This window comes from Thalassophryne amazonica, chromosome 6 (assembly GCF_902500255.1).
Source record: "Thalassophryne amazonica chromosome 6, fThaAma1.1, whole genome shotgun sequence".
In the NCBI taxonomy this organism is placed as follows: domain Eukaryota; kingdom Metazoa; phylum Chordata; class Actinopteri; order Batrachoidiformes; family Batrachoididae; genus Thalassophryne; species Thalassophryne amazonica.
The window spans coordinates 66,078,129-66,106,115 of NC_047108.1; the positions used below are offsets into that span (position 1 = coordinate 66,078,129).

Below are 27,987 nucleotides of genomic sequence, written 5' to 3' on the forward strand. Positions count from 1 at the left end.
ACTGCCGAGACGATGCAGCTCGGCGCCACAACAGCGTGAGGGCCGCAAACAAAAATGAAACATGTTTAATTTTTTTTGCGTCCTCTGCTTGACACAGAATTAAGTGGTTTCAGCACAAGTCAGAGCAACAGGACGGTACTCAGCGTGACTGGAAGCCACACACTCACAAGACAACGTTACCCAACACCAATTTATGATTCCTGCTGTGTTCCATTGTTCCCGAAGCTGCAGCTCCTTCTCTGTGTAGAGCTGTCTGGTGAAGAGAGCCACTGTGAAGCAGCTGCAGCTTCTTCAATTTTTATTATTTCAATTTATTTTCCTTTATATAGCGCCAAATCACAACAGAGTTCCCTCAAGGCGCTTCACACAGGTAAGGTCTAACCTTATCAACCCCCCAGAGCAACAGTGGTCAGGAAAAACTCCCTCTGAGGAAGAAATCTCAAGCAGACCAGACTCAAAGGGTGACCCTCTGCTTGGGCCATGCTACAAACATAAATTACAGAACAATTCACAGACAAATATACAAGAATTGCTGTTGGTGCACAGGACAGGAGGATCACCAACACAATCACAACTCTCATCTCTGGATGGAGCTGCACCTTAAACAGAGAAAAAACAGAATCAGGCATCAGAAAGACAAAAAAACTGTATAATTTGCCAGCATTAATCAACAAGAAAAACAGAAGAAATACTAAGGTGATCGCCGGCCACTAGCCCTAAGCTTCACTAAAAGACACAGAATTTAGGTGAAGTTGAGGCCGCGGCCCGCTCCAATTACTAATAATATGAATTAAAAGAGTAAAAAGTGTAAAGCAAAACTACCAGTATGCTAGCCATATGAAAGGGAAAATAAGTGTGTCTTAAGTCTGGACTTGAAAGTCTCCACAGAATCTGATTGATTTATTGACGCAGGGAGACCATTCCACAGAACAGGGGCATGATAAGAGAAAGCTCTGTGACCCGCAGACTTTTTATTCACCTTAGGGACACAAAGTAGTCCTGCACCCTGAGAATGTAAAGCCTGGGCCGGTACGTAAGGTTTAATTAGGTCAGCTAGCTAGGTAGGGAGGTGCCAGTCCATGAATAATTTTATAGGTTAGTAGCAGAACCTTAAAATCTGATCTCACTGGGACAGGAAGCCAGTGAAGAGACACCAAAATGGGTGTAATGTGGTCGAACTTTCTGCTTCGTGTCAAAAGTCTGGCTGCAGCATTTTGAACCAGTTGGAGAGTCCTAATGCTAGACTGCGGTAAACCAGAAAATAGAACATTGCAGTAGTCCAATCTAGAAGAGATGAACGCATGGATCAGGGTCTCAGCATCAGCCATAGACAGGATAGGACGAATCTTCGCTATATTTCACAGGTGGAAGAAAGCAGTCCTAGTAATATTTCTAATATGGAGGCCAAAGGACAACGAAGGATCAAAAATTACCCCAAGGTTCCTCACTTGGTCAGTGTGATGTATGACACACGAGCCTAGGCTGAGTGTTAACTGGTCAAATTGATGCCAATGTCTCACTGGACCAAGAACCATCATTTCAGTCTTTTCAGAGTTTAAAAGTAGGAAGTTTCTAGACATCTAACTTCTCACTGCTGCAAGGCAATCTTCTAAAGATTTTATGTGAACGAGATTACCAGCAGTTATCGGCATATATAACTGAGTATCATCTGCATAGCAGTGAAAGGTAATCCCAAAACGCCACAATATGTGCCCAAGGGGTGCCATATAAAGGGAGAAAAGCAGGGGGCCTAAGACAGACCCCTGAGAAACCCCAAATTTCATGTCACTAAGGTTAGAGGTAGTGTTACTGTACAAAACACAGTGAAAACGACTGGTCAAGTATGACGTCAGCCATGCAAGGGCACTCCCAGTAATCCCTAAATGATTTTCCAGCCTATCAAGTAGAATATGATGATCCACTGTATCAAATACAGCACTGAGATCTAACAGCAGCAGAACCGTAGTGGTGTCTGAGTCCATTGTAAGCAGATCAATCACCACTTTAGTGAGAGCCGTCTCTGTGGAATGATATTTTCTAAAAGCAGACTGCAGTGGCTCAAAGTGATTACTCTCAGTAAGATAGTCTACGAGCTGTCGTGACACCACTTTTTCCAGAATTTTAGAGCAAAATGATAGATTTGATATCGGCCGATAGTTTTTCAATACACTAGGGTCAAGATTAGGTTTCTTAAGTAATGGTTTAATCACTGCAGATTTGAAACGTTTAGGAACAGATCCAGAAGTTAAAGAAAGATTAATAATTTCCAGCACAATCAGCCCGAGTGGGCCACAGGTCCTTAAACAGTTTTGTTGGTATAGGATCAAATAAACAGGGTGTGCTTTTTGTTGACGTTACGAGTTTCGTCAGCATGTCTAGAGAGATACTATCAAATTCTGTAAATCTAGGTAATACCTCAGTAGTGGCGCCCACCTCAATAGCAGAGTGTAGTGGCTGGGTTAAGGCATGCTGGGATATGTTGAACCTAATGTCATCTATTTTCTTCTCAAAGTAATCTAGGATATCTTGTGCTGTAAAAGGAGAGCGAGCTACGGGTGGTTGTCCATGAATAAGTGTTGCCACCATGTCAAACAAGAACTTTGAGTTATGCTTGTTTTTGTTGATCAAATCAGAGTAATAGGTCCGCTTTGTAGCCAATAATGCATGCTTATAGTCTAAGATAGCATCATGCCACGCGAGGTGGAATACTTTTAATTTTGAGCGACACCATTTCCATTCTAGACCTCTTGCTTTATGCTTGAGGTCACGCAGGTAATCATTGAACCAAGGTAACTGTGATTTGGGGGAGCACGGTTTCAACACAGGTGGTGCAATCATGTCGAGTGTCGTTTTGAGCACTGATTTGAAATAATAATAATTTATTAATTTATATAGCTCCAAATCACGAGTAATCGCCTCAAGGCGCTTCACAAACATTTAAAAGCAGAATAAAATGAAATAAGATTAAAACACAATAAAAAATTTTTTTTAACCATAAACGGTAAAAGAAGTAAAATAAATAAAACGAATAAAAAAAGACACACAATCATATAAAATACTAATGATAAAACATGGTGAACAGATGTGTCTTCAACCTGGCTTTAAAAGTCTCCACAGAGTCCGACTGTCGTATTAGCGCAGGCAGATCATTCCACAGAGCTGGGGCGCGGTGATAAAAAGCTCTGTAACCCGCTGACCTTTTCTTCACCCTCGGGACACACAATAGTCCTGCACCTTGTGAACGCAGAGCCCTTGCCGGCACATAGGACTCAACCAGGCCAGCCAGATAGGTGGGCGCCAGTCCGTGAACAATTTTATAGGCCAGTAGTAACACCTTAAAATCCGATCTCAAGTAGACCGGAAGCCAGTGAAGGGATTCCAGAACAGGCATAATATGATCAAACCTTCTGCTTCGTGTCAGAAGTCTGGCAGCAGCATTTTGAACCAGTTGAAGACCCCTGATGCTGGACTGTGGTAAACCAGAAAACAAAGCATTACAATAGTCCAATCTAGAAGAGACAAATGCATGAATCAGAGTCTCAGCATCAGCCATAGACAGGATGGGATGAATCTTTGCTATATTTCTTAGATGAAAGAAAGCAGTCCTCGTAATGTCCCTAATGTGGAGGTCAAAGGACAACATAGGATCAAAAATTACCCCAAGGTTCCTCACTTTGTCAGTATGATGTATTACACATGAATCTAGGCTAAGCGCTAGCTGATCAAATTGCCAATGTCTTGCTGGACCAAGAACCATCATTTCAGTCTTATCAGATTTCAAAAGTAGAAAGTTGCTAGACATCCAGCTTCTCACTGCTGCGAGACAGTCCTGTAAAGATCTTATGTGGACAGGATTTCCAGCAGCTATTGGCATATACAACTGAGTGTCATCAACATAGCAATGAAAAGCAACCCCAAAACGCCACAAAATGTTCCCAAGGGGTGCCATATACAGGGGAAAAAAGCAGGGGACCCAGAACGGATCCCTGCGGAACCCCAAACTTCATGCCCCTAAAGTCAGAGGTAGTGTCGTTGCACAAAACACAGTGGGAACGACCAGACAGATAAGATGTCAGTCACACAAGAGTAGTTCCAGTAATCCTGAAACAGTTTTCTAGCCTATCAAGTAGAATATGATGATCAACTGTCAAACGCAGCACTGAGATCCAGCAATACCAATACTGTAGTAGTATCTGAGTCCATTGCTCGCAGAAGATCATTAACTTCTTTAATAGGTGCTGTTTCTGTGGAGTGATGTCTTCTAAAAGCAGACTGCAGTGGCTCAAAAAGGTCATTCTCAGTAAGATAGTCCACAATCTGCCGTGAAACCACCTTTTCCAGAATTTTAGAGCAGAATGATAGATTTGATATCGGCCTATAATTTTTCAATACACCAGGATCAAGATTAGATTTCTTGAGTAGTGGTTTAACCACTGCAGATTTAAAACAATTTGGAACAGATTCAGAGTTTAGAGAAAGGTTAACAATTCCCAGCATAGTCGGCCCAAGAATGGGCCAAAGATTTTTAAACAATTTTGTTGGTATAGGATCAAATAAACAAGTTGTGCTTTTAGTAGACATCACGAGTTTCGTCAGCACACCTAGTGAGATACTATTAAATTCCGTGAATCTAGGTAGCACCTCAGTGGTAGTCCCCAGCTCAGTAGCTGGATACAGTGACTAGACCAAAGTATGCTGAGATGTGCTCAACCTAATATATTCTATTTTCTTTTCGAAATAGTCCAGAAAGTCCAGTGCTGAAAAAGGAGAACGACCAACAGGTAGCTGTCCATGAATAAGAAATGCCACCGTATCAAACAAAAACTTTGAGTTATGCTTGTTTTTGTTGATCAATTCAGAGTAATAGGTCTGCTTCGTAGCCAATAAAGCATGCTTGTAATCTAAAATAGCTTCACGCCACGCAAGGTGGAACACCTCTAGTTTGGAACTACGCCATTTCCGTTCCAACCCTCTAGCCTTCTGCCTAAGGTCACACAAATAACTGCTGAACCAAGGTGTCTGTGCCGTGGGAAGGCATGGCCTTAATAGAGGAGGCGCAATCTTATCAAGTGTGGTTTTTAGCACTAAATTCAGGCTATCCGCAAGACTGTCCACCGACTGAAAATTTATCAAGCTTGAAGTTAAGATTTCTGTTAAGTCTTGCTTCGAGTTCAGTCAAAGTTGAAGGTTTAATATGTTGCCGCAATGATAGGCAAGGTTGTTGCTCCACTAAACGCTGCAGCGTAATTGTAAACCTAATAAGCGAGTGGTCAGAGACCACTGATGCAAGAGGCAGGATGTCAATATTTGTGACAGCAAGGCCACGTGCAAGAACCAAATCCAGAGTATTACCACTGATATGCCTTGAACTATGAATGAACTGCCGAAATCCTAGTGCATCCATGATTTCCATAAATGATTTACCAAGGGGATCAGAGGGCTTATTGATATGAATGTTAAAGTCACCAATAATCAAAATGTTGTCTACACTAGTTGAAAGACTAGAGATGAACGCGCCAAGTCAGTCTACTGACTGGGTATTTGTCAAAAGTGAGGCTGACATCAGGCAGTCTAGCTTCTAGTTCAGTCTTAATTGAGGAGTTGATGCATCGCTGCAGTGATCAATCAATCAATCAATCAATTTTTTTTTATATAGCACCAAATCCTGGGTAAGACGATGAAGATGAGCATGAGTGAGTGATATATGTATCGAATAGTGATAGCTGTGTCATGATCTGTACTGTATCTTAAAGCTAGTGCATAGTTACAACACTAATCAATCAATCAATCAATCAATTTTATTTATATAGCGCCAAATCACAACAAACAGTTGCCCCAAGGTGCTTTATATTGTAAGGCAAGGCCATACAATAATTACGTAAAAATCCCAACGGTCAAAACGACCCCCTGTGAGCAAGCATTGGTGACAGTGGGAAGGAAAAACTCCTTTTTAACAGGAAGAAACCTCCAGCAGAACCAGGCTCAGGGAGGGGCAGTCTTCTGCTGGGACTGGTTGGGGCTGAGGGAGAGAACCAGGAAAAAGACATGCCGTGGAGGGGAGCAGAGATCGATCACTAATGATTAAATGCAGAGTGGTGCATACAGAGCAAAAAGAGAAAGAAACAGTGCATCATGGGAACCCCCCAGCAGTCTACGTCTATAGCAGCATAACTAAGGGATGGTTCAGGGTCACCTGATCCAGCCCTAACTATAAGCTTTAGCAAAAAGGAAAGTTTTAAGCCTAATCTTAAAAGTAGAGAGGGTGTCTGTCTCCCTGATCTGCATTGGGAGCTGGTTTCACAGGAGAGGAGCCTGAAAGCTGAATGCTCTGCCTCCCATTCTACTCTTACAAACCCTAGGAACTACAAGTAAGCCTGCAGTCTGAGAGCGAAGCGCTCTATTCGGGTGATATGGTACTACGAGGTCCCTAAGATAAGATGGGACCTGATTATTCAAAACCTTATAAGTAAGAAGAAAAATTTTAAATTCTATTCTAGAATTAACAGGAAGCCAATGAAGAGAGGCCAATATGGGTGAGATATGCTCTCTCCTTCTAGTCCCCGTTAGTACTCTAGCTGCAGCATTTTGAATTAACTGAAGGCTTTTTAGGGAACTTTTAGGACAACCTGATAATAATGAATTACAATAGTCCAGCCTAGAGGAAATAAATGCATGAATTAGTTTTTCAGCATCACTCTGAGACAAGACCTTTCTAATTTTAGAGATATTGCGTAAATGCAAAAAAGCAGTCCTACATATTTGTTTAATATGCACTTTGAATGACATATCCTGATCAAAAATGACTCCGAGATTTCTCACAGTATTACTAGAGGTCAGGGTAATGCCATCCAGAGTAAGGATCTGGTTAGACACCATGTTTCTAAGATTTGTGGGGCCAAGTACAATAACTTCAGTTTTATGAGTTTAAAAGCAGGAAATTAGAGGTCATCCATGTCTTTATGTCTGTAAGACAATCCTGCAGTTTAGCTAATTGGTGTGTGTCCTCTGGCTTCATGGATAGATAAAGCTGGGTATCATCTGCGTAACAATGAAAATTTAAGCAATACCGTCTAATAATACTGCCTAAGGGAAGCATGTGTAAAGTGAATAAAATTGGTCCTAGCACAGAACCTTGTGGAACTCCATAATTAACTTTAGTCTGTGAAGAAGATTCTCCATTTACATGAACAAATTGTAATCTATTAGACAAATATGATTCAAACCACCGCAGCGCAGTGCCTTTAATACCTATGGCATGCTCTAATCTCTGTAATAAAATTTTATGGTCAACAGTATCAAAAGCAGCACTGAGGTCTAACAGAACAAGCACAGAGAGGAGTCCACTGTCCGAGGCCATAAGAAGATCATTTGTAACCTCCACTAATGCTGCTTCTGTACTATGATGAATTCTAAAACCTGACTGAAACTCTTCAAATAGACCATTCCTCTGCAGATGATCAGTTAACTGTTTTACAACTACCCTTTCAAGAATTTGTGAGAGAAAAGGAAGGTTGGAGATTGGCCTATAATTAGCTAAGATAGCTGGGTCAAGTGATGGCTTTTTAAGTAATGGTTTAATTACTGCCACCTTAAAAGCCTGTGGTACATAGCCAACTAACAAAGATAGATTGATCATATTTAAGATCGAAGCATTAAATAATGGTAGGGCTTCCTTGAGCAGCCTGGTAGGAATGGGGTCTAATAAACATGTTGATGGTTTGGATGAAGTAACTAATGAAAATAACTCAGACAGGACAATCGGAGAGAAAGAGTCTAACCAAATACCGGCATCACTGAAAGCAGCCAAAGATAACGATACGTCTTTGGGATGGTTATGAGTAATTTTTTCTCTAATAGTATAAATTTTGTTAGCAAAGAAAGTCATGAAGTCATTACTAGTTAAAGTTAATGGAATACTCAGCTCAATAGAGCTCTGACTCTTTGTCAGCCTGGCTACAGTGCTGAAAAGAAACCTGGGGTGGTTCTTATTTTCTTCAATTATTAATGAGTAGAAAGATGTCCTAGCTTTACGGAGGGCTTTTTTATAGAGCAACAGACTCTTTTTCCAGGCTAAGTGAAGGTCTTCTAAATTAGTGAGACGCCATTTCCTCTCCAACTTACGGGTTATCTGCTTTAAGCTACGAGTTTGTGAGTTATACCACGGAGTCAGGCACTTCTGATTTAAAGCTCTCTTTTTCAGAGGAGCTACAGCATCCAAAGTTGTCTTCAATGAGGATGTAAAACTATTGACGAGATACTCTATCTCACTTACAGAGTTTAGGTAGCTACTCTGCACTGTGTTGGTATATGGCATTAGAGAACATAAAGAAGGAAGCATATCCTTAAACCTAGTTACAGCGCTTTCTGAAAGACTTCTAGTGTAATGAAACTTATTCCCCACTGCTGGGTAGTCCATCAGAGTAAATGTAAATGTTATTAAGAAATGATCAGACAGAAGGGAGTTTTCAGGGAATACTGTTAAGTCTTCTATTTCCATACCATAAGTCAGAACAAGATCTAAGATATGATTAAAGTGGTGGGTGGACTCATTTACATTTTGAGCAAAGCCAATAGAGTCTAATAATAGATTAAATGCAGTGCAGTGATGAATAAGGTTGTTGTTCCACTAAACACGGCAGCAAAACTGTAAACTTAATAAGTGAGTGATCAAAGAACACTGATGTAAGAGGCATGATGTCAATATTCGTGACAGCAATACCATGTCCGAGAACCAGATCCAGGGTATTTCCACTAATGTGTGTCAAATCCCGAATGCATTGCTGAAATTCTAATGCATTCACAATTTCCGTAAATGATTTGCAGAGGGGATCAGAAGGCTTATTTTTATGAACTTTAAAGTCACCAATGATCAGAATGGTATCTGTACTAGTTGACAAGTTCGAGATGAACACACCAAATTCATCTAAGAATTCAGAATATGGGCCAGGAGGCATATATACAGTGACAAAGTAATACGACTGATTTTTATGCTTCTGACCTTGGCAATGCGTAATATCCTGAGCGGAGCCGAGAATCAGATGCTCATACAAGTTATATTTGTGACCCCCAACAACTAATAAGCTAAACCTAGATTTATAAATGAGAGCAACACCCCCGCCTTGCTTCGCATCACGAGCGACGTGACTAAATGTATATGCTGGTGGGCAAGCTTCATTTAAGGGGAGGACAGCTGTAGGTTTAAGCCAGGTTTCACATAACCCAATCATATCTAAGTGATGATCAATAATTAAATCATTAATCAGCAATGTTTTTGAGGACAGTGATCTTATGTTAATGAGACCCAGTCTAAAGACCTCAGTGGGGTTGACAGTTGAACTGTTTGGGTTTAGGGGTGGTTTCAGAGTAGCATATATAAGATGCCTAGAAGTAGGTTTAGGTTTGAGACATTCCACGTACGTTGTAGGTAGCAGACACGAAATCTTTGCTGTTACTGGAACAACCACTGGGCCATCCTCAGTTTCAACATGATCCAATATGGGTATTAAGTTTGCAAAGCATATTCCTCTATGATTTTTATGGACATGTCTACGGGAGCAGGCCACAGTCTCAACTTGTTGAATTTCCCTCCCTGGCAGATAAACTGCACTATCACCATAGTGGATTTTCTGCACTAATTTCCCCACTAAGCTAATGGATTCCACACCCACATTTGTCATAAGCCTTGCAGGGTCTCTAATCACCTGCTCCGTGGCCTGCTGTAGCTTCCTAATTTTACCCTTCCTATAGAGCTCTATCTATGTTCGCAGACAAGATGGCGGCGCCTTCCCCAGTAGGGTGGAGGCTGTCCGGCATCAGCAGGCCACGACGGCCCCAGAACGAAGGCCAGTTATCAATAAAGTTAAAGCCTTGCTGTTGACAAAACTGCGCCAGCCACCTATTTAATGATGTCATCCTGCTAAACGCCTCATCAGTACCGCAGGAGGGGAGGGGACCAGAGACTATTAATCGATGCCGACACATCTTTCTTGCAAGGTCACAAGTCCTCTCTATGTCCATTTTTGTGACCTCTGAGTGCTTCATCCTGATATCATTGGTACTGATGTGAATAACTATGTGACTATATCTCATGTCGTGTTCCTTAGTCTGTCTTCCCTTCTGCAATGTCAGCACCCTAAGATGGGATGCAATGTCGGGAGCTCTGGCCCCAGGAATACATTTAACGCCAGCCGGCGTCTGTAACCTGACTTTGTGGGTGATAGAATCCCCTGTCACTAAAGTCCAGTGTTTCGGCCTGGAGATAGGAGTGGAAGTCACTTGTGGGCTCGGAGAATTCACATCAGGTAAATCCAAGGGAGAGAACCGATTCACAGTTCGCTGTGGCGAGTGTGATCAGGGTGCCACAACTGGGCACCAAGCCCTACGGGGCTTCCTCCGCCTCGCCACAGTCCGAAAACCGTCCTCCACAGCCGGCGTTTCTAGGCTGATGCTAATGGGCTCACTAGCCGGCCCAGCACTAACCTCATCTGGAGTGCCCGTAACATCTAACTCCACTGCGCTAAGAAGCTGCTCTAACTTACGACACGGCTCTGTAGGAGAGCCACCCTATCTTCCAACATCACGTAGGATTTATGGAGGGTGTAAAGTAGTGTACTTTGTGCACTAGGAAATTCAAAAGTATAGCCAAGCAAGCACAAGCTGACCAATAATGGATAAGCTAACCACTCCTAAGGCTCACACAGACACAAATAAATGAATTAAAGTTCACAGCGGTTACACTGAAAGAGTAGCAGAAGTATTAGAAATGTAGGAACAGTAAATATATATATACCACTCCTAAGGTTAACACAAGAGTAAAGTACTAAGCTGAAGTTCACAGCAGTTACACTAACAGTTAACGAGCAGAAGTATATAAAAACACGAAATGAAAAAATGAAAACGAGGATCCGAAGTCGCTAACGTAAGCTAACTGCTAGCGAACATGCTCGCCTCTCCTAAGATTTACAGATTTACACAGGAGTAAAATAATTACTTCAGTTCGACTGAAGAACTAACAGAAGTATTAACCAGGTAAAAAGAACCCGCTATAAAAATAACGAGGGGTGGGAACAGAGGAGTCGACCTAGCTAGCAAAAGCTAAACGCTAGTGAATGCTAACTGCTAGCGAATTACAACAGGACTATAGTTAAATAACGTTCAGAGTAGATACAATTAATAACCAGAAGAGTGCTAAACAGAAATAAAAGAAACGTATACAACCGTGTGAAGTTCAGAATATCTCACGGTCAAAAGAGGAAAGATAAACTATAACAACTCAGAGCGCAGACCTACAGCTCAGCACAAGAACAAATATAAACTAGAAGAGAAGCCAGAGTGCGCAGTCTGGCTGCAGCCAAACTGTGCACTCTGACTTCTCTGTGCAGAGAACCTGCAGGCTGCATCCTCACCTCCTCTCTGCCCTCTGCTGCGCGCACCTGACGCAGATATTCCTGCGTCATCATGACGCAACAGGAAGCAACTGGGAGAAGCCCCGGTGTGAAAGGGGCTTTAGAGTGATCCAAGAAGTGTCTGAGAGCAAGGAGGGGACAGAAACTTTTATCTTTGTGAGGAGGCTGGGTTCACCCCGTAGCTAGAGGTGACACAGCCCTCTAAAAGCTGTTTGGTTTGGCTGATTGGTTGTCACAAAATGAAAAGGAGAAATAAAAAAACAAAGGCGCTCTGTGCTCCTGGTTGCGAATGGACAGTGAAATCAACCGATCATATAACCTGAACTGTTTTAAGACGTGTAATCATGAAAATAATTTAATGTCATGATGATGAAACTCAATAAAACTAAATGAATTATTACACAGCTTGAAAATGTGGGTTATTTAGTAAGCTCAATGTAAGTACATACCGTATTTTCCGCACCATAAGGCGCACCGGATTATAAGACGCGCCCTCAATTAGCGGGTACTTAACCCTTACATAAGGCGCACCTCATTATAAGGTGCATGCTAAAACATATAGTCTACAAAAAAAAATGTCACGCAAGCAAAACAGTGAGTTTATTTGAACTTTTTAACGACTTTGAACTACCGGTATTTAACAATACTCACATTATTTTTTATTATGGTTCTGTCACAAATCCATCGAAGTCCTCATCTTCTGTGTCTGAATTGAACAGCTGGGCAATTTTGCCATCAAACACGCCAGGTTCCCGCTCATCTTCCCTCTCATCATCGTCGGAGTCAGTCTCATTGCCAGGTGGCTGTTCAGCAATGATGCCGGCTTTCGCGAAAGCTCGGACAACAGTTAAAGCAGAAACCTGAGCCCAGGCATCCACAATCCATTCACATATGGTGGCATAACTCGCTCGCAACTTCACTTTGAATGCCCCGTTTACACCAATGTCCAGTGGTTGGAGTTCTTTTGTTAGTCCTCCCGGAATGACGGCAAGCTCCGAATTAGTTTTCTTGACGTGGTTTTTCACCGTAGCAGTGAGATGGGCACGCATGGAGTTGCAGATCAACAGGGACGGTGATGCGTGGAAAAAAACAATCCGGTCTCTTTATATACACTTCTCAAAGCCACTCACTCATTTTCTCCCCGTACTCTACGCTGCCACCGTACGTACTTTACGTATTACGTCTCTGTGTCAGCAGGAAATGGTCTGATATTCCGACGGTCAAGGACAACATCATCAGTCGTTTTTACAGATTTTGGAATTCGGTGCGCACATAAGGCGCACCGGATTATAGGGCGCACGGCCGATTTTTGTGAAAATTTAAGGCTTTTAGGTGCACCTTATGGTGCGGAAAATACGGTAATATAATTGTAAATACATTAAAAATAGATGGATGACACAAGAAAGTGAAAACACTTATTTCCATTGTGGTCCATTAAAAATCAAATGACAAAATAGAACTAATAATAAAATAAACAACATAATACTGATAATATTAATAGTGTGTATATGATAAGAAGAACCTAAACAATTTATAAATACGAGGTCTGTTAGAAAAGTATCAGACCTTTGGCTGGGAGAAAAAAAAACTGGAATACCTGGAGTGTTGGAAACCTAATCACTCTCAAAGTAGTCTCCTTGGGACTCCATACACTTCTCCCAGTGGCGCCGCCACTGTTGGAAGCATTCCGAAAAAGCCTCTTTTGAAATGGAGTTCAGCTCCGCTGTCGTTGCAGCCATAATGTCCTCTCTTGTCTCAAATCTCGTTCCTTGCATCTTGAGTTTGTGGAACAGCCAAAAGTCACAAGGGGCCATATCAGGACAGTAAGGAGCCTGTTGAACCACCGGAGTCTGGTTTTTCGTCAAAAAAGTCTGAATTAAGTGCGATGAATGTGCTGGAGCATTGTCGTGATGGATGCGCCAATTTCCTGTGGCCCACAACTCCGGTCTCTTGTGCCACACAGCATTACGTAGGTGACGGAGGACATCCCTGTAGTACTCCTTGGTGATTGTTTGCCCCTGTGGTGTGTACTTGTGGTGTACCACACCACGGGAGTCAAAGAAAACAGTCAGCATCACCTTAACGTTGCTGTGCACTTGGCGAGTCTTCTTTGGTCTTGGTGACGTGGAATGCTTCCACTGTGACGACTGGAATTTGGTTTCCGGGTCGTACCCATACACCAGGACTCATCACCAGTAATTATGGTGTCCATGAAGTTGGATTCACTCTTGTGAGTCCAGCATGTCCTGTGAGGCTTCAAACACGAAGTTGCTTTTGCTCTGCCGTCAGCAACTTCGGCACAAATTTAGCTGCAACTCTTTTCATGCCCAATCTTCTGTCACAATGGAATGTGCTGAAAAAGTGTGATGTCCACCTCTTCCATCATTTCTCGGATAGTCACACGACGGTCCCGCATCACCACAGCGTTCACTTTGGGGAATGATCTCGTCATTTCGGCATGTTGATGGCCGACCGGAGCGTGGCTCGCTCTCCACCGTTAACGCGGCCGTCTTTAAACCGGTTGTACCACTCCTTATCCGTGTGATGCTCATTGCATCATCTCCAAAAGCCGTCTGAATCTTCCGAATGGTTTCCACCTGGCTGTCGTCCAGTTTCTGGCAAAATTTGATGCAGTAGCGCTGCTCCAATCGTTCCGTCATTTTCTTTGTAATAAAAATCCGCCCAGCGCGCTCACACACTCCTCGCACAAAGGCTGCTTACCAGGAACTGACGCAATCGACAGCCGGGAAAAAAATTCACGCATGTGCACGAAGGTTCAAGGTTTGCTCACGCAAGCACACGTGATTCAAATCCATCAGGTTTTGAAAAAAATAAAAAGGACTGATACTTTCTAACAGACCTCGTACATTAACACAGTAAATTAACATACAAACATAACGTAATTAACTATACCCAATAGACTAACTCTAATGAAAATAATTTGGCTCACTCATAGTGCACAGAAATATGAGCATTCGAAAACCAAAATTTGTGATTTTGCCATTTTGGCTCATTTTGACCCCAAATTTCTAGGACCCCACTAAAAAAAAAAGAAGCCGGACCCTATCAAGGATTGCAAAATGTGATTTCTGTTCCTTTCTAACAAATATCTACCCCATAAAAATTTTTTTGGGGGGGGGGGACAAATCTGGAGGGGTCATGAATCACACTGTAATAGAAACCTGCCTGACTCTTAGAAAAACTGCCTCTTAATAATTGTATGAATGTTTAGAGTTTAGAATAAAATAGAATGCCCTTTAATGTCATTATACAAAATGTAGCAATGACAGTGGAGAGAGGCTTCTCCTTTGTCAGTGCAAACAGATGAAGTAAGAAAACAAAAGGTACAAATAGAAGTATAATATAAGATAAGAATATATGTATACAAGGTCTGTTAGAAAAGTATCTGACCTTTTTATTTTTTGCAAAAACCATATGGATTTGAATCACGTGTGATTGCATCAGCCAAGCTTGAACCTTCGTGCGCATGCGTGAGTTTTTTTCACGCCTGTGAACTTTTTGTGGACTGATGAGAGTAACATTGTTCTTTTTGGGTCCAAGGGCCGCAGACAGTTTGTGAGACGACCCCCAAACTCTGAATTCAAGCCACAGTTCACAGTGAAGACAGTGAAGCATGGTGGTGCAAGCATCATGATATTGGCATGTTTCTCCTATTATGGTGTTGGGCCTATACAGTATGGTTCAGAATAATAGTAGTGCTATGTGACTAAAAAGATTAATCCAGGTTTTGAGTATATTTCTTATTGTTACATGGGAAACAAGGTACCAGTAGATTCAGTAGATTCTCACAAATCCAACAAGACCAAATATTCATGATTTGCACACTCTTAAGGCTATGAAATTGGGCTATTAGTAAAAAAAAAGTAGAAAAGGGGTTGTTCACAATAGTAGTAACATCTGCTGGTGACGCTACAAAACTCAAAACTATTATGTTCAAACTGCTTTTTTAGCAATCCTGTGAATCACTAAACTGTATTTAGTTGTATAACCACAGATTTCATGATTTCTTCACATCTGCTAGGCATTAATTTTGTTGGTTTGGAACCAAGATTTTGCTCGTTTACTACTGTGCTTGGAGTCATTGTCTTGTTGAAACACCCATTTCAAGGGCATGTCCTTTTCAGCATAAGGCAGCATGACCTCTTCAAGTATTTTGACATATCCAAACTGATCCATGATACCTGGTAGGCGATATATAGGCCCAACACCATAGTAGGAGAAACATGCCCATATCATGATGCTTGCACCACCATGCTTCACTGTCTTCACTGTGAACTGTGGCTTGAATTCAGAGTTTGGGGGTCATCTCACAAACTGTCCTGCGGCCCTTGGACCCAAAAAAGAACAATTTTACTCTCATCAGTCCACAAAATATTCCTCCATTTCTCTTTAGGCCAGTTGATGCGTTCTTTGGCAAATTATAACCTCTTCTGCACATGCCTTTTATTGATCAGAGGGACTTTGCGGGGGATTCTTGCAAATAAATTAGCTTCACACAGGCGTCTTCTAAGTGTCACAGCACTCACAGGTAACTCCAGACTGTCTTTGATCATCTTGGAGCTGATCAATGGGTGAGCCTTTGCCATTCTGGTTATTCTTCTATCCATTTGATGGTTATTTTCCGTTTCTCTTCCACGCGTCTCTGTTTTTTTGTCCATTTTAAAAGCATTGGAGATCATTGTAGATGAACAGCCTATAATCTTTTGCACCTGCGTATAAGGTTTTCCCCTCTCCAATCAACTTTTTAATCAGACCTACGCTGTTCTTCTGAACAATGTCTTGAACGTCCCATATTCCTCAGGCTTCCACACTACTATGATTGTGAACACCCCCTTTTCTACTTTTCTTTACTAGTAGCCCAGTTTCATAGCCTTAAGAGTGTGCATATCATGAATGCTTGGTCTTGTTGGATTTGTGAGAATCTACTGGTACCTTGTTTCCCTTGTAACAATAAGAAATATACTCAAAACCTGGATTAATCTTTTTAGTCACATAGCACTACTATTATTCTGAACACTACTGTATATTGCATACCAGGTATCATGGATCAGTTTGGATATGTGATATGTGGTTTTACAACTAAATACTAGTTTAGTGATTCACAGGATTGCTAAAAAAGCAGTTTGAACATAATAGTTTTGAGTTTGTAACGTCAACAGCAGATGCTACTATTACTGTGAACACCCCCTTTTCTACTTTTTTTTTACTTATAGCCCAATTTCATAGCCTTAAGAGTGTGCATATCATGAATGCTTGGTCTTGTTGGATTTCTGAGAATCTACTGAATCTACTGGTACCTTGTTTCCCATGTAACAATAGGAAATATATTTAAACCTGGATTAATCTTTTTAGTCACATAGCACTACTGTTATTCTGAACACTACTGTATGTCATTAATTGATAATGTATGTTGCTGATGATCACTTGTTTCATATATAATGTGATTGAACTATATAATCCCATATGAATTGTGTTAAACTTGTTCCCATTAGCGTATGAAAAACAGCAAGAGCAGCAACAAGTATGAAGGTTGGCCTGAGTCTCTGGAGATGGATGGGTGTATTCCTCTGCGGCCCCCACTAGAAGGATAATTACCTTTAACATCCTGCCTGCACCTCCGTCATGAGTAAGCACATAAAACATGGTAAGACCTGGAGCAGCAGCAGTAAATCTACATGACTGTTGAGACCCAAGTTACTCCCAGTTGAATAAAAAATCTACATAATTTGGATGAACATCTAAGTCTATTCCCACTGACCTAACATTGTCAACTTTACTTGGTATATTTTAAGTCATTGCTTGTTGAAGATTTGTTTGTGGAAACATTGTCAGACAAGTTGGATAAAGTTAATATAAAAGAATGTATGTCGAAGTTAGGTGAAATGTAATATACTGTAACCAAAGTGTAACAATGAATGAATGACGAATGAATAGAACTGGAGCAGGTCTTCCAAAGATGTGTATTAAAAAGTAAATTATTATCTGTACATATCCAGATGTAATCTTTCAAATGAGCAAAAGAGTTATGAAACATTTTTCTATAACCTTTCATATTCACAAGTTAAAGGAAATAACTCACACAAAACCAAAGTTGTCAGTGCAGCCAACATTTTGTCATGGTTTAAAAGTCCTAAACAGCGAATTGGAGTACAGATTTTGTATTATATGTGTTTATATATTTTCATTAAGTATGACCTGCAATCTTTTCCATAGAACGTGATGAAAAGATAGGTATTGCTTTCACAGTTGACAGCATTTACAATTTGCTTGAATACCTTTGGAATGATGAAACTATTTACACTCACTCAACACTGCATGATCCATCTGTGGATTTATCATATCATTTATCACCTTTGTTCATAAAATGGGTTAATTGTAGAAAATCACTTTATTTTCTGCTTTTTATAGTTGCATATTTATGGATTGTCATGCTAAATATGCCCAAAGCCTTACAGTTCTGACTGTGTCAAAATTTACCTTCAGTTGTGCAGTTGTGGCACAGCTGGTTTTACAAGATTAGAACATCTTGCATGATGCTTGCTTTGTAAACGACGTCCACTGAGCCGGTGTGTGCGACACACCCACTGTGTGTTAAACAGGTTGTTTTTGTGAGCCCTGAAATTCCTGTTTAGTTTTTTTTTTTTCTTGTTTCTTTTTGACACATTGCCTCAGTGTCCATCAGGTGCTTTGACTGCACACTATTTGTTTTAAGGCACGTAATGACCTATACAGGTGCACCTAAAAAGAAACACTAGGATTCATGAAAAAAATTAAATAATTTTGTCAGATATTTCAGAAAGTGAAATTTTTATGTATTCTAGGATCATTAAATAGAAACTAAAATGTTTCAAGCTATTTTTTTTATTTATGCACTCAGTATTTGGTTGGGTAACCTTTTGAAATAATTACTGCATCGGTGCTGTGTAGACTGGAGGTGATCATCCTCTGGGACTGCTGAGGTGTTATGGAACAGCATATTGCTTTGATTGTGGCCTTCAGCTCATCTATATTGTTTGGTCTGGTGCCTCTCATCTTCCTTTTGACGGTACCTCACAAAGAATCTGAGGTATTGTCTATAGTGCCAATCAAGCACAATTATACCATGGTCAGCAAACCGGTTACTATAGTTTGGCACTATTGGTAGGTGTGAACTCCTTGCTAGAAAAGGAGATCGGTATCTCCATAATGCTTGTCCATAGATGGAAACATGAGTGCTCTAAAATCACCTGGTAAATGACTAGATGATAGAGATGACTGTGTTGACTTTGGACTTGATAAAACACAGTGGACCAACACTAGCAGATGGCATGGCACTTCAAATCGGCAGACTGTAGAAACTTCACACGAAACTTCAATCAACTTGGATTCTGTGTCTCTGCATTGTTCCTCCAGAGGTTGGGAACTTGATTTGAAAATGAAATGCAACATTTGCTTTCACTTGAAAAGAGGACTTTAGACCACTGAAGAAAGGTTCCGTTCTTGTTCTCTTTTGCTTTGGGAAGGCAATTCTGACATTGTATCTGGTTCAGGAGTGACTTCAGACGAGGAATGCAACACTTGTAGTCCATTTTCTGTACATGTCTGAGCATGTTGGTGACTCTAGCCTCAGTTATCTCCTTATAAAGCTCTGCCAAGTTTGTGAATCTTCTCAAGTCTGCGGTCATCCCTGCTGCTTGTGCATCTTTTCCTACCATCCTTCCAGCTAACTTTCCATGAATATGGTTTGATATAGCATGACCTTTTGTGCATACCCTCCCTGTGGAGGGTATCAGTGAGTGTCTTTTGGACAACTGTGAAGATCTCAGTCTTCCCCATGTTTATGATTGTGTGTACTGAACAAGACTGACAGATTCATGGTAGTTATAATGCATAAATTAAATAATAAAAATGCTTGAAACATTTTTGTGTATATGTATAACAATATTAATAATATGACCCCAATTCCAATGAAGCTGGGACATTGTGTAAAATGTAAATAAAAACAATACAATGACAAATCCTCTTCAACCTATATTCAGTTCAATACACCACAAAGACAAGATATTTAATGTTCAAACTGATAGACTTTTTTGTTTTTGTGCATATATTTGCTCATTTTTAAATGGATGCCTGCAACACATTTCAAAAAAGTTGAGACAGGGCAACAAAAGACTGGGAAAGTTGATGAATGCTCAAAGAACACCTAATTGGAAATGGATGAGGTTCTTGATTGGGTATAAAAGGAACATCCCCAAAAGGCTCAGCCATTCATAAGCAAAGATGGGGCGAGTAGCACCACTTTGTGAACAGCTGTGTGGAAAAAATAGTCTAACAGTGTTAAGAACAATGTTTCTCATCGTTAATTTGCAAGGAATTTAGGGATTCCATCATCTACAGTCCATAATATAATCAGAAGATTCAGAGAATCTGGAGAACTTTATACACATAAGCGGCAAGGCCGAAAACCAACATTGAATGCCCGTGACATTTGATCCCTCAGGCGGCACTGCATTAAAAACCGACATTGTGTAAAGTATCTTATCGTGTGGGCTCAGGAACACTTCAGAAAACCATTGTCAGTTAACACAGTTCGTTGCTACATCTACAAGTGCAAGTTAAAACTCTACCACGCAAAGCAAAAGCCATACCTCAACAACATCCAGAAACGCCGCCGCCTTCTCTGGGCCCGAGCTCATTTGAAATGGACCGACGCAAAGTGGAAAAGTGTGCTGTGGTCTGATGAGTCCACATTTCAAATTATTTTTGGAAACCATGGATGTCGTGTCCTCTGGACAAAAGAGGAAAAATACCATCCAGATTGTTACCAGCGCAAAGTTCAAAAGCCAGCATCTGTGATGGTATGGGTGTGTGTCAGCACCCATGGCACGGGCAACTTACACATCTGTGATGGCACCATAAATGCTGAAAGGTACATCCAGGTTGTGGAGCAACACATGCTGCCATCCAAGCAACATCTTTTTCAGGGACATCCCTGCTTATTTCAGCAAGACAGTGCCAAGCCACATTCTGCACGTGTTACAACAGAGTGGCTTCGTAGTAAAAGAGTGCAGGTACTAGACTGGCCTGCCTGCAGTCCAGACCTGTCGCCCATTGAAAATGTGTGGCGCATTATGAAGCCCAAAATACGAGACCCCTCACTGTTGAACAACTGAAGTCGTACATCATCAAGAATGGGAAAGAATTCCACCTACAAATCTTCAACAATTAGTGTCTTCAGTTCCCAAACGCTTATTGAGTGTTGTTAGAAGGAAAGGTGATGTAACACAGTGGTAAACATACCACTGTCTCAACTTTTTTGAAATGTGTTTCAGGCATCCATTGCAAAATGAGCAAATATTTGCACAAAAACAAAAAAGTATCAGTTTGAACATTAAATATCTTGCCTTTGTGGTGTATTTAATGAAATATAGGTTGAAAAGGATTTGCAAATCATTGTATTCTGTTTTATTTACATTTTACACAACGTCCCAACTTCATTGGAATTGGGGTTGTACGTCTTGCTTTTGAGTCTGCATTTTGTGTCCAGCCTCTGTCTGTGCCTCGCCACCGATCAGCCTGTCGGGGATAGGTTCTAGCCCTCCAGTGACCCTTAAATGGAGTAAGTGTAGAAAATGGATGGATGATGATGGTTACCACACGCAAATGCAATGGCAAATGAAATTCATCTGACCAATCAATCGCTGTTGCAAAAAGGAATTGGGGTTGTAACAACCTTTATTTAACTAGGTCGAGACTCATGGAGATCGAAACCTCTTTTACAAGGATGACCTCACCAAGAAAGGCGGTAGCACACATCGTTATGGACAGGTTAATATCAACGTGAGAACGTTGGTCATAAATAAAATACAATCATCTCGGTCATAATAACATTACACATGGTGTAATGTCTCAAACAGATTTAGATTTAGAAACATAGGCATTGTGCAAAAGAATCCCATTTGCGATCTTGTAAAATGGGCCGGACGGTGTTCAAGGAAGTCAGTCTGGACAGTTTCAGTTCGGATTGGAAAATGTTCCAATCAGAGAGAGCTGAAAAACTAAAGGCATTCTTTCCCACTTAAGTGGCGACACAAGGTACACGAAAACATGACATGTCATTTGAGCGCAGAGCATATCGGCTTTCAGATCTCTGAAAGAAAGTGGATAAATAGGTCAGAACCAGACCAGTAAGAGTTTTGTAAACCAGAATCATCCAATGTGTATATCACCTAACAGGCAAGAGGGCATGCCACTTTGGCATACAACTCACAGTGGTGGGGGAGGTGGCTACAGCCAGTGATGAACCTCAAGGCACAATGATACAGCAGGGTCAAGAACTGTAGACAGCTGGTTAAGGTGCTCCTATACACAACATCGCCATAGTCCAGTAAGGGCAGGAAGGTCACCGTTATCAGGTGTTTTTGAGCACTTAAGAATAAACATGACTCGTTTCTGTAAAGGAAACCTGGCTTCATATAGAATGTATAGTATTTTCACCTTTTGAAATACCTGACAAAAAATATAGCACTTTTTCACAATATCCAAATTTTTTAAGATGCACTGTATTAGCAAAAAAGTCTCTGTGCGCCCTGTAATGAAAATTCTTTTGGTTCTTTTTCTGTGTAATTTACAATTCAATGTTGAATGTTTATTTGTTGCTATTATTACTATTTCTGGTTTAACTCTGGCAAATGTTATGGAATCACATCACATTGAAAATGTTCACCCAGCTTTATGCGTGTGTATGACTTCGATTACGGAGAAACTTGGGAAAGCTGAAATTTGCCGTTTGGGTCAAGGATGAATTCTTCGAAAATAGAAAGTTAATAGGACTAATATTTTTACGAGAAATTAACGATATTAGCTGACCAGTGAACAATGGACATTGTGCTGCAAGGCACCATGGGAGTTTGGGGATTTAAATGTTAGTGTTTTGTAGTTCAATTGGATTAGTCAGTTTAGTTAAGTGCTATGTTGTAGTTACCATGAGTAAGAAGTGTCATATTGCTGTTACCATAATTGAAAAGTGTAGTGTGTTTGATGTCTTCCGCCACTGTCTCTGTTTGTGGGTGTGTCAAATTTAAAGCACCTGCTTGCAGCAGAATGCAGAAAAGACAAAAAGCTCTGTGTGCGTGCATGTGTGCGAATAACTTCAATCACAGACAAATTTGGGAGAGCTGACATTTGCCATTTGGTATGCTTACAGTTGTCCTCAAAAGTTCACATACCCTGACAGAATATTTTTTTTTGGCCATTTTTCAGAGAATATGAAAGATAACACAAAAATCTTTATTTCCCACTCATGGTTAGTGGTATCGTGTATTGGCCCCTGTAACAACAGTGACAGCTTGGAGTCTTTTGTGATAGTTGTGGATGAGACTCTGATGATAAAACTGCCACTGAATATGTCTTTATTTACATCAATTATGAAGAAATGCCAACAGTATGGCACTTTATGGTAAATCTGCATGGAGTAGACAGTTCTCAAAAACTGAGCAACTGTGCAAGAAGGAGAAGAGAGAGGAAAGCCACCAAGACACTCAGAAAACCCAGAAGAAGTTAAAGGATTATGGAGAAATTATCCACAAACTTTGAATCAGGATCATTTGGGTAGTTTGTGTTGTCCTTATGAGTTAAAAATATGATTTTATATTTTATTGATCAAAATGGGCTTTGGATCAACTCTTCAACCACACTGGCAGTGGAAAGTTATAGTAAAGTTCATTCATTAGTTCATTTTCGAGATCTGCTTAATCACATAAGGGCCACGGAGGTGCTGGAGCCTATCCCAGCAGTCATCGGGCGAGAGGTGTAGTACACCCTGTACAGAATGTCAGTCTATGGCAGATTATCGTAAAATTCTTTAAGATTATCCCGTTTTCACTTGGGGTTGCCGCAGTAGATCCAGTATGAATCTAGATGTTGATTTTTACACCAGTGTCACCAACCAAATGGCCCCCTTTAAAAATTGGTCCCCCCCTGCCTTCACTGCGCATGCGTCTGAGACTGACTCTGAATCTGAAGTTCTACACCCAAAGCGATCAGAGGACAAAGTAAAACTTCTTAAATCATTCTGAAGTCAGTTTTAAGCAGCAACGAGGCCGTTTTAAGCAGAAACAAGGTGATAATCATTGAATTACTGCTGACGCTCAGAAATGATGCTGCTGATGCTCAGAAAATGACACATGCACAGTGAAGGCAGGGCGGACCTGTTTTTTTTTGGGGGGGGGGGCACACCAGCTCCCATTCCTGACAAAACTCCACATTACATGGAGAATGGGCTGGGGTGGTCTTCAACATCTGCACGTAGTGATTCTGTAATTTTTGCCAATGGTTGTATAACTGCTTTGTATTGCTCTGATGTTTAGCTTTTATTTTTCTACAAAATTCTGTACTGCCTGTTATGTATGGTGACAGCAGTTAATATAAATATTGAAATTAATAAATGTCTGTTATTTATTTTATCAATTTCATTTTAAAGTCATGAATTTGCAAGACTGACAAAGTTCAGACTCATTCATGCTTGACATTCACTTCACCAAACATCTTCTGTAAATGTTGCTCACTGAAAGTAAAGATTTTCTTGTCTGAAAAATGAAGCCAGTGACAATTACGAGTTGCACTATACTTCCTAATCATCTATAATGCAACAGGGTTAATTATGCTGTCATTTTAATGTGTTGTGGGGCCTTCATGGGTGACTGGAAAAATTGTAACTTGAAAACATTCTATTTAAACGATAGCCCGACAATCGGCCTGGCTATGAATTGGGACCGATACTGGCCTCCATCTTGGAGTGAGATTTCCCACTCCTAACCGACCAATAGGAGAGCAGCATTCGCCCCACACCCCCAAACTTTCCCAGAGTGAGGCTGACCAATGCTGACGTCAGCATCTCGGCCACCAAGCAATCACAGGCTAGGAGAGAGGACGGTATCTGGCCAAATTTAGGCCCAGTTATCGGGCTATTTAAATGATTGGTGGGAGCTGTGATGTCATCGTCAGGGGAAAGAATAAAAGAGACTTTTTTAATGAAGCAAAACTTAATTGTAAAATAGCTGACTGGAATTCATTACAATTTTTTTTATGTGTAGAGGTGTTAATGGTGACAAGGTTAATCTCAGGAGGGATACTCAAACTGTCTATTCAGTCATTACCATATTGACATCATTGTGCCTTTGCAAATGCAACACTTGTTTTTGTTCCCATTTTTCCTGAGCTGATCTCAACGATCTAAAACATTTTCTTTGTACACAGAAAACCTATTTCTCTCAAGTATTGTTCACAAATCGGTCTAAATCTGTGTTAGTGAGGACTTCTCTTTTGCCAAGATAATCCATCCCACCTCACAGGTGTGGCATATCAAGATGCTGATTAAATAGCATGATTATTGCACAGGTGTGCCTTAGGCTGGCCACTTTGAAATATTCTGTTTTATTGCACAGCACAATGCCACAGATGTTGCAAGTTTTGAGGGAGTGTGCAGGAATGTCCACCAGAGCTGTTGCCCGTGAAGTGAATATTAATTTCTCTACCATAAGCCATATCCAAATGTGTTTGAAAGAATTTGGCAGTATATCCAACCGCAGACGACGTGTAACTATGCCAGTCCAGGAATCTCTGCAGAAACTGTCTCAGGGAAGCTCATCTGCATGCTCGTTAGTGAGCACTTCTATTTTGCCGAGATAATCCATCCCTCCTCACAGGTGTGGCATATCAAGATGCTGATTAGACAGCATGATTATTAGAGCACAACCGATATGTCGGCCGGCTGATATAAGGGTGATTCTTTAACTACGGGCACTATTGGCCTTGTAAATGTAATTTCCACCACACCATTGCCTTACAATATAAAGCGCCTTGGGGCAACTGTTTGTTGTGATTTGGCACTATATACATGTGCTCTGATGTCACTGTTATCTCCATAGAAACTACCCAAACAATCTTTCATACAAACTGTTTAAAGGGACATTACAGTGTTGTGGTGGAAATTACGGCAATAGTGTGGGACAACTACATTTTGTTTAAAAAAATCACAACAGTTGTATGACATTGAATACCCCAATTATGTTTTGATTATTTTACTGATATTTTATTCAGAGATATTTTAAAACATTAGAAAAAACATTTCTTTACCATTCATTTTTATCATTGAAGATCAAAAGTCTGGGTGTGGGACAAGCACAAAACGGCAATATTTGCATATAATGATGCTGAAAAAAGGTGAAAAAGTCATCATAGACTACTAGAACAAATTTCTTAACACACTTTCATTGTAAAGATAACTATAAAAGTGTGAAATTTCCCCTTTTTTCTGTTTTTTCATACAATATGATCAAAGGACATAAGTGCCCGTAGTCTAAGAATCACCCATATGTCAAAATACTTGAAGAGGTCATGTTGCCTTATGCTGAAGAGGACATGCCCTTGAAATGGGTGTTTCAACAAGACGGTGACCCCAAGCACACTAGTAAACGAGCAAAATCTTGGTTCCAAACCAACAAAATTAACGTTTTGGAGTGGCCTGTCCAATCCCCGGTCTAAATCCAATTGAGAACTTGTGGGGTGACATCAAAAAAGCTGTTTCTGAAGCAAAACCAAGAAATGCGAATGAATTGTGGAATGTTGTTAATGAATCTTGGAGGGGAATAACAGCTGAAAGGTGCCACAAGCTGGTTGACTCCATGCCTCACAGATGTGAAGAAATCATGAAAAACTGTGGTTATACAACTAAATACTAGTTTAGTGATTCACAGGATTGCTAAAAAAGCAGTTTGAACATAATATTTTTGAGTTTGTAGCGTCAACAGCAGATGCTACCATTATTGTGAACACCCCCTTTTCTACTTTTTTTTTTTTACTAATAGCCCAATTTCATAGCCTCAAGAGTGTGCATATCATGAATGCTTGGTCTTGTTGGATTTGTGAGAATCTACTGAATCTACTGGTACCTTGTTTCCCATGTAACAATAAGAAATCTACTCAAAACCTGGATTAATCTTTTTATTCACATAGCACTACTGTTATTCTGAACACTACTGTACTTCATCTGATGTGATACAGAAATGTTAGATATACTCAGCTAACTGTTAAGAGAAGAAAATATTGTTTGTGAAAAACATAAATTCTTGTACAATTCCATGTAAATACAAAGATATATATATATATATATATATATATATATATATATACATGCACACACAGCAGGTAAAATAAGTATTGAGTACATCACCATTTTTCTCAGTAAATATGTTTCTAAATGCTGCTATTGACATGAAATTTTCACCATGTCTGTACCAGCCCAGGTAATCCACACATACAAAGAAATCAAACCACAGATGTCCATAAATTATGTGTAGTAATGTGAAACGACACAGAGAAAAGTATTGAACACTTGAAGAAAGAGGTGCAAAAAGACATGGAAAGCCAAGACACCAGCTGAAATCTAACAGTAATTATAAAGCAATCCTGCCCCTTGTTGGTGCAAATTAATACGAACTGGTTCAGTCCCAACTGATGGCCTATAAAAAGGTGTCTCATTACCAAGGTGTCACACAAGAAACATCTCATTATGGGTAAAAGAGCTCTCTCAAGATCTTCACAACCTTACTGTTGCAAAGCAGTGATGGCACTGGTTACAGAATGATTTCTAAATTTATGAATGTTCCAGTGAGCACTGTTGGGGCCATAATCTGGAAGTGGAAAGAACACCATTTCAACATAAACTGGCTGTGACCAGGTGCTTCTTGAAAAGAATTATCAGAAGAGTTTACCAAGACCCAAGAACCATTGTAGAGAGCTTCAGAAAGACCTGGAATGAGCAGGTACAATTGCTTAAAAAAAAAAAAATGCAAACAGTAACACTCAACCACCATGGTGTATGCACGCTCACCACACAAGACTCAACTGCTGAAGAAAAAGCATGTTGAAGCTCATTTAAAGTTTACTCCATTTAGAACATTTAGACAAGCCTGTGAAGTATTGGGAGAAATGGTACTCCATACCGACAGTGACGTTGGTACCAACACTGTTGCCTGTGTGCTTGCTCTCGGGGTTGATAAGGTTAGACCTTGCTTGTATGTATTAAGTGCCGTGAGGCAGCTTTGTTGTGATTTGGCGCTATATAAATAAAATAAATTTAATTACAATTAAATTACATTGGGGTGGGGGGGGGGGTTCATCATGGTGTGGGGCTGTTTTTCAGCGTATGAGACATTCTTGATTAAAATCTACCAGGATGATGAAGATGAAACGAGGGTGGACATTTCAGCAAGGCAGTGGTCCCAAACACAGAGCCAAGGAAATTCAATTGGTTTCAAAGAATGAAGTAAAGCTGCTAGAATGACCCAGCCAATCACCTGACTTAAATCCAATAAAAATCTATGGAAATAACTAACTGTTTATGTGGAAGAATGGACTAAAATCACACCTGAGCAAAGCATGTGGCTAGTTTCTCCATACAGGAGGCGTTTTGAAGCTGTCATTACCAACAAAGGCTTTTATATGAAATATTGAATAAATTTCAGTGTGTCCAATACTTTTTCCCTGTGTCGGTCCATTTTATTACACACAACTTAATTTC

General features: G+C 40.5%; 1 protein-coding gene across 3 annotated transcripts in view; it reads left to right on the plus strand.

Moving 5' to 3' along the window:
- fam3a (FAM3 metabolism regulating signaling molecule A) overlaps positions 1-19,396 on the plus strand; it is a 57,409-nt gene extending 38,013 nt beyond the window's left edge. For all 3 annotated transcript variants that reach the window (XM_034172363.1, XM_034172361.1, XM_034172364.1), the window contains exon 10: positions 16,919-19,396. In XM_034172363.1, coding sequence (XP_034028254.1) covers positions 16,919-17,017 — 99 coding nt within the window. In that variant the 3' untranslated portion in view covers positions 17,018-19,396. The remainder of the gene's footprint in view (positions 1-16,918) is intronic.
- The last annotated feature ends 8,591 nt before the right edge of the window (positions 19,397-27,987 follow it).